Here is a 12,120-nt window from a genome sequence, read left to right on the forward strand (position 1 = left end):
TGGCGTTTAGACGCCGCGATAAATCGCAGCAATTTATTGTGACGATAAATTGCTGCGATTTATTGATTCTTTTAAAGCTGTTTAGACGCTGCGATCAATTGTTGCGATTGATTACAAACTGAAACAACTCGACCGTTACAATAAATTGATGCAATCCTATACCAACTCCAATCCAATTCCGATAAATCGCTGCGATGTACCGTTTACACACAACGATAAATTGAAGTAACTCCATTGATATCGATAAATTGCTGCGATTTATCGCTGTGTCTAAACGCTGCTTCAGACAAGCTCTATCGAGTTTAAATCTGGATATGGTGAATCAACATATTTCGGTTTATGTAAAAGCAGCGTTTAGACACAGCGATAAATCGCAGCAATTTATCGATATCAATGAAGTTACTTCAATTTATCATTGTATGTAAACGGTACATCGCAGCGATTTATCGGAATTGGAATTGGATTGGAGTTGGTATCGAATTACATCCATTTATTGTAAGTTGTTTCAGTTTGTAATCAATCGCAACAATTTATCGCAGCGTCTAAACAGCTTTAAAAGAATCAATAAATCGCAGCAATTTATCGTCACAATAAATTGCTGCGATGTATCGCGGCGTCTAAATGCCACTTTATGCAGGCATACAAATCTGGTATGAGCGTGTTAGCAGGAAAGAGAATATTTCTAGCTTTTAGTCAACCTATGATTTTACATTTGATTTTTTGTTAATGTTGATGTGGATGTTGGTGCTTTATTTTTTGAGTATTATGATAAAGTACATTGTCCATTACGATGACACTGTTGAGAGGTAGATTTCTTCTTCTTTCAGTTCCATCTTCTATCGAAGGTTGGAAATCATCATGGCTATGGGGACCCTGTTGACAGCCGCTTTAAATAGCTCTGCACGAGTACATTCGAACCACTCCCTTAAGTTATTAAGCCAGGATATTCTTCGTCTTCCCACATTTCGGGTAGATTTCGTAAGAGGTAGATTACTTAAGAATTTTTCTGCTAACCACATTGTGTAGTTGACAAAGTTGAATGATCATGGTAATCACTCGATTTTGTTTGGGACTTTCATCTCACATAAGACCCACCGACAAAACCGTTTCCTGCACCCACAATGATTAAACGTTGGCTCTTGAAGACGGGTTTTTTAAGCCCACTGTTTGTTCCATCAGTCCAACCATTACTGCGACTATGGCTTGAAAACAGTACGTTTCATCAGTAAACACAATAAATCTTTTTTAGTTTCTAAATTGTTTAATCTGTCTTAAAGAGCGTATTATTTCAAGAGCTTGAACATTCAAATTTTTTTGCTTCGCTTTATAGTATTGATCTATTTTTAGATTAAATGAACAATAGGGAAATATTTACAATGACATACGATAAATGTCATTAGAATATAAATATGTTTCCTTTATTCCGCGACGACGAGCTTGCCAAATACCCAAGTAGGTGGAGGCCAATAAACTAAAGAAGAAGAAGAAGAAGAAGAATATACCTAAATATAACCATAAACGGAACCATATAGTTAAACTATGTGACGTCACGGATCGTTTGAACTATTTTAAAATACAGAAGACTTTAAATTTGTACTTCTAAATTATTATGAGTTTTTGAAGCGTAAAATTTTGGAAATCTCATTTTTATACAAAACTGAACATTATTATGTAATAAAAAAATGTGCAAGTTCCTTATTATTATAAAGTTCAAAATCACTATTAATAAAAATAATTAGAAATTGAAATTTTACACAAAACTTTTCAACGTCGCGAATCGGCGCTATAGAAAAACTATCCACATAAACAGAGCTATTCGGCTGTCGACCAACTTATAGACTAAGAGCCGCTATAGGTGAAATTTCTTAATCATTTTAGGCACGATGGGACCCTATAACTTAAATAGTAGAACCTAAAAGAAAACGTCTGAACCCTGTGCCGTCACTTTTCAGTGGCACATGCGTCGACAGTGGCGCATCAAACTTTACACTTATGGACGGGATAAATAAATTAAAAGTTACCCTCCCTTACTAACAGAATTAAATTTTTTTTATTTTTTTAAGTTCTATATGATTAACACATAGGATTCAGCGTAATTTTAACCCACCACCCCCTTCCACCTGCCCCCACCAACAAAAACTTCATTTTTCGTTTTTATTTTTTTTTTGGTGGGATGCAATCAATTTTAAAATTTAAAAAAATTCACACGCATAGCTGAGGCTTTTATAAAACATGCCTATTTTTATAGACCCATAGGTAGAGTGTACATAACCTCAAAAAATTAAAAAAAAAAATTTTTTTTCAAAAAAGCGTATAACTTTTTGAGGAATAGCTGTAGGTCTAATTTTTTCTTAATCTTTGTTTTATATAGTGTTTTTCTTTCTTTCTTAATATAGTGTTTTATCAAACACTATATTTTTAATTTTTTTCAGATTTTTCCTATTTTATAGACTTCATAATATATCAAATCAATTTTTTTTATAGGTTATATGTAACTTGAAGTAACTGAGTCCTTTAGAATATTTAAAAATCAGAAAAACACGTTCAAACCACCCAAAACCCCCTAAAAAACAGTTTTTTGGATTTTTGAAGGTGACCAGCGTTACAGAAAAATCTGAAAAAAATTAGAAATATAGTGTTTGATAAAATACACAAGACTAAGAAAAAATTAGATCTGCAGCTATGCCCAAAAAAAAAGTTATATACTTTTCTCCAAAAAACAAATTTTAAAATTTTTTTGAGGTTATGTACACTTAACCTACAGGTCTATAAAAAATAGACGTGTTTTATAAAAGCCTTAACTATGTGTGTGAATTTTTTAAAATTTTAAAATTGATTGCATCCCACCAAAAAAAAATCGAAAAATAAAGTTTTTGATGGTGGGGGCAGGGAGAAGGGGGTGGTGGGTTAAAATTACGATGAATCTTATGTCTTAATCACATAGAACTTAAAAAAATAAAAAAAAAAATTCTGGTAATGAGGGAGGGTATTTTTTAATTTATGTATCCCGTCCATAAGTGGAAAGTTTGATGCGCCACTGTAGACGCATGTGCCACTGAAAAGTGACGGCACAGTGCTCAAACGTTTTCTTTTAGGTTCTACTATTTAAGTTATAGGGTCCCGTCGTGCCTAAAATGATTAAGAAATTTCACCTATAGCGGCTCTTAGTCTATTAGCTCTCTCTGTCGTAATTTGAAATTTGCTGGCGCGCATAGTACGAGCGGTACGAGTATGTTCACGTCTATTCCTATTTTGGTTCACCTGTAGTTTTCTTTCAATAACTTATTTCTATAAATCCTTGATGGTACAAAACAAGTTTAAAATAATACACTCCTGGCCAAAAAAAGCGGGACACCTTAAAAATGGGTCATTTTTTATTTCTCGAGTCTCCTGAACCTGTTGTCCGTTTTTAGTGATTTTTTTAATAGTTTATAGCCTTATTCTCTAAGAATATCGATGTAGTAATAGTGTTGCTGAACAGGTAAATGTCATTGTATACCGGGTGTAACAATAATACTGTGTTTTTTCCTGAAATTTTGTAACACCCTGTGGAACATTCTAGCATTTAAAAAATATTGAAATTAAAACTCAATTGTAGCCTTAGCCTTTCTTAACATTCTACTTTTTGACTCATTCACTTATGTTGGATAATGAAAAAGTTAGGTACTTTGACAACTAGCCATGTTCTTCATCAATACAGGGTATCTCTAAATAAGTGCGACAAAACTTTAAGGGTTAATTTTCCATGGAAAAATAATGACAGTTTGCTTTAATTTGGTAGGTTTTAAGAGGTACTTATTCCACATTTTTTGACATACAACTAAAAATTTTATATTCACCATTGACTTGCATACAGGTAATATGACCGGGTTATATGACCCGTATGCACGCCGATGGTGAATATAAAATACATAATTGTATGTCACAAAATGCGCAATAACTGCCTCTTAAAACTCACCAAATTTCATTTGCATATCTCAACCGGTTTTAGAGCAATAAATAAATCGTCAGTGTGTAAGAAAAAATTCAACATCCTGTATCTCGGAAACGAAGCATTTGCAGACATGTGTTTATCAATCAAACGGTCATTATTTTTCATGCAGAATTACCCCTTAAGGTGATACAGTAGCGATCAACAGGTAGCCAAAACGCGTTCCAAGATTGCGGCTGTAATTTTGAATATTTTTTCGAGATATTTGGCACACGTATTCGTAATATAATAAAGAATGGCGGTACAGAGCAAAATTTGAAAAATATATTAATAGGTGGAAATTACTCTGTAATTAAATACAATATTAAAAAAACGAGCCTGTACCGCCATTAAGAAGAACAAAAAAATACACTTTCTTCAAATAAACTTTTTTATCCGATGCCTAGATTTTGTGTCATTTTGGAACTATGTACTAATGAAATAAAAAATTTTAGTAGTTCCAAAATGACACAAAATCTAGGCATCGGATAAAAAAGTTTATTTGAAGAAAGTGTATTTTTTTGTTCTTCTTAATGGCGGTACAGGCTCGTTTTTTTAATATTGTATTTAATTACAGAGTAATTTCCACCTATTAATATATTTTTCAAATTTTGCTCTGTACCGCCATTCTTTATTATATTACGAATACGTGTGCCAAATATCTCGAAAAAATATTCAAAATTACAGCCGCAATCTTGGAACGCGTTTTCGCTACCTGTTGATCGCTACTGTTTCCTCTTAAGTTTGTCGCACTTATTTAGAAACACCCTATATTGATGAAGAACATGGCTAGATGTCAAAGTACCTAACTTTTTCATTATCCAACATAAGTGAATGAGTCAAAAAGCAGAATGTTAAGAAAGGCTTAGGCTACAATTGAGTTCTAATTTCAATATTTTTTAAATACTAATAGAATATTCCACAGGGTGTTACGAACTTTCAGGAAAAACACAGTATTATTGTTACACCCGGTATACAATGACATTTACCTGTTCAGCAACACTATTACTTCATCCATATTCTTAGAGAATAAGGCTATAACATATTACCTAAAAAAATCACTAAAATCGGACAACAGGTTTAGGAGATTCGAGACACTAAAAATGACCCATTTTTAAGGTTTCCCGATTTTTTTGGCCAGGAGAGTATTTGGACATTTGATTAATTTGGTAATACAAAAAATTTTGACAATTAGATAGGTAATAATTTGGTTTGTTTAGATGCCTTCGAGATGTGAGCTTACAAAAATGTTCTATTTACTAATACCGTATACAGTGATGAGTGCGCTAATAACCGGCAGAACAACGTAAAAGACGGAAAACATAATACGTTGTTAAATAAATAAAGATGAAACTAGTACAGGTGGGAAATTATCAATAGAAACCCATAAATTTACATTATATTTTTATAGTTTTCCACCTTTAGACGTATCGGAGGAGTTTGGCAACTACCACTGTGACAGGAGAATTTTATGAAATTCTACACACACCGGCACGAAAAACTTTGCATTTTTAAAATAAAAACTTTCAATTGTAATTATTTTTAAACTTTTATTATTATAACAATAGGCCTGGATCCCGCGTACCAAAAAAAGTTGATTAATAGCAAGCTGAAAATTTGATAATAGCTTAACGGTGTCTAGTCGGACAAACTTTGATGTACGGGAACACTGGAACAGGGGAAATTTTAATTGTGGAACGTCAGATAAAACGTCCCATGTATTTTGTCGGACAGAACATCCAATTGATTTGTTACCCTTTCATTAAACTCTCATGCAAAAATCAGACTGCTATTTTTTCTAACCTACATGATTCCTGTCATTTGACATGTTCTTCGTGTTTCACTCATTAAAATGCCCAGTTGGTGATAAACACCAGTCTGATTTTTGCATGAGAGTTTAATGAAATGATAACAAATGGATGTTATGTCCGACAAAAACATGGAACGTTTTCGTAGTCTGGCGTTCCAAATTTTTAACCTATTCCACAATTAAAACTTCCCCTGTTTCACTGTTCCAATACATCAAAGTTTGACCGACTAGATACCGTTAAGCTATTAACAAATTTTAAGCTTGCTATTAATAAATTTTTTTTGGTACGCGGGATCCAGGTCTATAACGTAAACACAAACGAAACAAACTGTTTTATGTAATTTCTAATAAAAATTTAACTTTGATACAAATAACTATTTCAGTAGATAACAATTTAAAAATGAAGGAAAAAAACGTAAGTAATTGTTGTAACAAAATGATGCTCAATTAATGAAAACTTAAATCATGTGTCCGTACAAACTGATTTTAATAATGAATGTTTCCTCCACGTGCTCAAATTATTGCTCGAGTTCTCCTTGGCATACCTAAAACTCTAAAACCAAATGAGAAATATCCTGTTGAAGAATAAGTTCCCATTCCTCTAAAGGGGCTTCTTGTAACTGATTTAAGGTTAAAGGGACAGGAACACGACTTCGTATCCTTCGCCCAAGCATGTCCTAAACATGTTCGATTGGGTTTGCGTCTGGACTCAATACTGGCCAATCCATTACAGGAATGTTTACTTCATTTAAAAACTGTTGAGTGATGCTCGCACTGTGAGGCTTGGCATTATCATGCATCAGAACAAAGTCATTTCCAACAAAACCAGCATAAGGCACAACAAAATCTTGGAGAATTTCATCAATGTCTTGGATTTACAAAATTTTGTTTATTATATTTTTATTTCAATGAGTCTAATTGTTTAAAAAGTAGTAAACTTTGTATCTAGGGCTTTTCGTTGTTTTCCTCGTTTTGCGAGAGATGTCGCTAGATTGCGTCTCAAAACGTGGAATCATTGTATCGCGATAGTTTCCCTTAAATAGGCAGGGTTGTTAATATTCGCTTCAGAGTTGTGACTGCATAGCTTCACTGAAGATGCATGGGATGCTGAAATAGCTATATGGAGATGGTGGTCCAACTCTGAATCGAATAAAAACAAAAAACTGCCTTTATTTTCGGTCTTTCGGCCCTTTTCCTTGACGGAGAGAAGGTAAATGCGTGGCCAAAGTGTTCTCTATTTTCTTTCTCTTATTTTCGTCGTCTCTTGTGCTTATATATTGTAAAAGCCAGAGATACAGGATGCAGCCAGAAAGCAGTTTATTAACGAAAAGTCTTGGATTTAAAATATTGTTTATTATATTTTTATTTCAATGAGTCTAATTGTTTAAAAAGTAGTAAACTTTTTATCTAGGGCTTTTCGTTGTTTTCCTCGTTTTGCGAGAGATGTCGCTAGATTGCGTCTCAAAACGTGGAATCATTGTATCGCGATGGTTTCCCTTAAATAGGCAGGGTTGTTAATATTCGCTTCAGAGTTGTGACTGCATAGCTTCACTGAAGATGCATGGGATGCTGAAATAGCTATATGGAGATGGTGGTCCAACTCTGAATCGAATAAAAACAAAAGCTGCCTTTATTAAATTTCATCAATGTACCTGGCAGTTGTTATGGAGTATCTCGGAAAGATGTACAATTCTGTACGTGCCTCTAGAGAAATTCCAGTCCGCAACATAATTGAGCGTTTGAGCAAAACGCTCATGTGGTCTTCGCCATACTCTCTCACGGCCATCTGAAGACCGCAAGGTAAACCTAGACTAATCGGTAAATAAAACATGCCTCCAATTATTTACAGTAAAATAAGCATGGTTTCATAATAAAATGTTAAAAGCATTGACAGAATGCCGAATAGACCATCGCTACACTAACATGATAAAATATATCTACCACAACGCAACGGCTAGCGTAAGACTATCTGATCAACAAACAAATAAATTCTGTATACAGCGAGGAGTACGACAAGGAGACACCATATCACCAAAGCTGTTCACAACCCTTTTTGAACACAGTTTTAAGACGGCAGATCTGAACGAATATGGTATCAACATAAATGGAGAGAAGCTCAGTCATTTGAGATTCGCAGATGACATCGTCCTTATAGCCGATCGTATGGATGATGCAATAATAATGTTGAACAAGTTATATCACGCTTCCTTAGAGGTCGAACTAAAGATTAACATCAACAAGACGCAAATAATGACTAATCTGGTGCTAAATCGTAATATTGTTGTTGATGGAATGGATATTGAGCAGACTGCATCTTATAAGTACTTGGGACATGAAATTCGGTTGGGAAGAGATAACCAGACTTGCGAGCTCCCACGTCGCATAGGATTAGCCTGGGCAGCGTTTGGTAAACTGAGCTATGTATTTAAATCGGACTTACCCATATGCCTGAAAAGGAAAATCTTTGACCAGTGTGTATTGCTTGTACTCACTTATGGAGCGGAAACAATAACACTCACAAAAAAGGTAGTGAACAAGATTCGCATAACTCAGAGGGCTATGGAACGCCAGATGTTGGGTGTCTCCCTGAGGGACCGAATCCCAAACGAAGAAATACGTCGTAGAACAAAAACAGCAGACGCCGTCGAAAGAATCGCGTCGCTCAAGTAGAATTGGGCAGGACACGTCGCCAGATTGTCAGACAACCGATGGACAAAACGTATTATGGCCACGAGTGGAGGCCACGAGAAGAAGCACTACGGAGCAGAGGACGACCACCAACCAGATGGGCCGACGATCTGAAGCGTATTGTCGGCAACTGGATGGATGCCGCACAAAACAGAGAAAGATGGAAAGAGCTGAGGGAGACCTATGTCCAGCAGTGGACGCGTACGGGTTGATGATGATGAAGCATGGTTTCTGGCAAATTGAAGCCGCGCAACTCGATGGCGCCTGAGAAGTTGTAGGCCTGTTGCAGGTCTGCGACTACTTTTTGCTTCTCCAAGCCTTCGTCTAATAAATTGCTCGTTCACTTACGTTAGTATTCCAGACGCACTGAAGTTGATTTCGGAGTTGAACAGCCGGATTTATAAGAGGATGAAACGATCATCACGGTCACTAGTTCTTCGTTGGGGACCAGTTCCAGGTCGTCTAGTGTAAGCTCCGGTTGCCAAGAAATGTGTAAGGCTGCACCTACATTGGATCCGTATTTCTCCGATCCGATCCGACGTCGGATTAAAAAATAAACCCATGGTATTAAATGGCTGCGCCTACATTCTATCCGTATTTCTCCGATCGATCTTTTTTCCGACCTTTTTTCGCAATTATATTAACAATAAATGAGTAAATCAAACTTTGTAATACGTCATTTTAAAGCATTTTCCATAATCTCGAAGATATTTGTACTAAAAAAATCATAAGTTTCACTGTTTTCCGTTGATTTGAAAAAAAAAGGGGAAATGCCATTAATTGTTTATAAATAAAAATGGCCGCCAGATCCTACGCAGGAAATAGTTATAATTTGTTCCTATAGGTATTATCTGTCGAAAAAATGCTTCAGTACCCTGGCTGCTGAAGTGTCACGAACAGGGTATATTTTTGTCTTATTACCCTGGTCTATCTGTATATTTATAGATTGATGATGTTTAATATTTTATATACCTTTTAGCCTATCAGAACGTTTGTCGAAACTCGAACAGAAAAAGTTAACAAATTTTCATGGCGAAAAGAACTGATAAACGAAAATGATATCTTTAATTCTTCTAAAAAAATACTATATGGTAGCTCTATGTGGCTTGTTAATAGAAGGGGCATACATAAATTTGGTAAGAATTATTTGAGATAACTATTTTTTCCATATCAAATGATAAGTACAGTTGAGTCCGCGAATCTTTACCCGTGCGTCATCATATAAAGCATACGAAATAAGTCGATGATAAGTCGGAAATAGAAATTTACTAAACGCAACAGCAAGTGACAGTATGTGACGACTTATTTCGTATGCTTTAAATAAATGATGACGCACGGGTAAAGATTCGCGGACTCAACTGTAGGTATATATATAAAAAATATAATTTTTAATACCAAATATGGTAATAAAAATAAGTATATAAAAAATATAATTTTTATTTTTAAACTACGATAAACGTCCTAGTTGTTCTATTGCTCTACTTAACTAAATTTCTTATCTTAATCTTCTAAGCTTACTAAAAAATAATATTGGATTATATTTAGAAACTTTTGTGTTTATTTGAAACAACACGCATTATAATAATATTAGGTACTCATTTAGATAAAGATTATTTTAATTTTAAAACCGTTATTATTCATAATAATAAATGAAAATAGTTTCTATAATATCCTTGTAGGATCGGTAATCACAGTAGGGACCGCAGGCGTTCGTATACAAATTAGCGTCTCTTTGCAAAGACAATGACGTCGACTTTGTTGAGTATCAAGACGTTTACTCAAAGCACACATTACACATTACACTAGTTATCTGATTGCAAAAATCAACTGTACCATGCCAATGGCCATTATTTGTCGAGGCATTAAGCTAGATAAAGAAATATTCAAATTCATTATTACTAAAATAACTTATGAATAGTAAATAAAGAAAATATTTACTTTCATAATAAGATGAAGTGGCATGTCGCTGGAATCATTTAAATCAATCCATAACTCTTCAGTAATTACATAAATATATGCGACGCTCATTTTCTAAATACATAGATACTTATTTTCGATCTTGACATATTCACACACTTTCTTCCAGTTATCTGTAGTTCTTTGACAAATTCCTCTTTCACCAAAACTTTTACAGCTTCTAACGTAAAAAATATGGCAGGTTACGAAGTGGTCAGACAATTTACTTACTTAGGCTCCGTCATCAGTCATCACCAGTGGATGATGCGAAGACGAGATCCGTTGACTCATCACAATGGCCAGATCGGCAACAGTCAAACTCACAAAAATATGGAAGAATGCCGAAATGACAAAAAACACAAAATTACGCCTTGTTCGGGCGTTAATATTTCCTATCGCTACCTACGCTTCAGAAACGTGGAACATCAAAACCGCCAATTCAAAGCGTATAATGGCATTTGAAATGTGGGTATTCCGTAGAATGTTGCGCATACAATGGACCGCACATCTCACAAATAATTCAATACTAGAAGAACTTAATATAAAAACTAGACTCACTTCAACTATCACTCACTTCAACTATGAACCAAAATATTCTGAGATATTTTAGACAAACATATAACTAGAAGAGAAGAAGGCATGGAACAAAATGATAAGTCTAAGTTTTCAATCTAATAGCACATAAAATAATATTAAAAATATTACTTTACATCCCACCAGATTGAAAACAATGGGAACCTTCTCTGGTTACACCTCCGAGGCGGCTTCTAAAATTTGCAAGCCATAACGGATGCTGAGACTAAAGAAGATGACGGAATTTTACAATTTATAATTCACGTCCCATCTGCTCAGCGCGGTAAAGTTCCAACGAGAATGTTTCCCTTCGTACTTCAATCAGAGTAAACATGTAAATCAAAAATGAATAACCATTTTCAATTTCGTTGCAACACAAAACTACAGCCGCATTATACTCTAGTTCAGGGGTTGTCAATCTGTGGTACATGTACCACTGGTGGTACATTTCATTAGGTGCGGTGGTACACAAAACGCAAAACCACAGCCACAATTCAGCATATTTGTAGTTAATTAGATTATCTACCTCCATAGATACTTCAGTTAGGTGGTACCAAAAATAATTATAAGAATTTTGGTGGTACATGGCTCAAATACATTGAAAACCACTGCTCTAGTTCAATTAGAGAGTACAGCAAGCACCTCTACCGGTTTCGAAACTTATTAGTCTCTCATCAGGAGGCACATATGCTGCTCTCTCTGACCCAACTATGACAAACTCCGGCGTGCAGTTACGGATTGCAACAAACGCCGGGGTTTGCCCTGGTTGGGTCAGAGAGAGCAGCATATGTGCTTCCTGATGAGAGACTATTAAGTTTCGAAACCGGTAGAGGTGCTTGCTGTACTCTCTGATTGAACTAGAGTATAATTGAAAATGGTTATTCATTTTTGATTTACATGTTTACTCTGATTGGAGTACGAAGGGAACCATTATCATTGGAACTTTACCGCGCTGAGCAGATGGGACGTGAATTATAAATTGTAAAATTCCCTCATCTTCTTTAGTCTCAGCATACGTTATCGCTTGCAAAGGACCCCGCACACACCTTATGGAAAATAGGTCCCAGTGGATTTCGTTCATACTTTGGGAAAATACTCTTGAAAGCATCCTGATAAAAAGTTC

At 35.1% G+C, this 12,120-nt stretch overlaps 1 protein-coding gene across 1 annotated transcript in view; it reads left to right on the forward strand.

The window, feature by feature from the left end:
• Positions 1–12,120, forward strand: part of LOC114328207 (tectonic-3) — a 47,878-nt gene that overhangs the window by 18,837 nt on the left and 16,921 nt on the right. Inside the window, exon 4 of the mRNA XM_028276993.2 lies at positions 9,448–9,604. Within this exon, the coding sequence (XP_028132794.2) occupies positions 9,448–9,604 (157 nt within the window). The remainder of the gene's footprint in view (positions 1–9,447; positions 9,605–12,120) is intronic.

The sequence above is a fragment of the Diabrotica virgifera genome, chromosome 1 (assembly GCF_917563875.1).
Source record: "Diabrotica virgifera virgifera chromosome 1, PGI_DIABVI_V3a".
Taxonomy (NCBI): Eukaryota; Metazoa; Arthropoda; class Insecta; order Coleoptera; family Chrysomelidae; genus Diabrotica; species Diabrotica virgifera.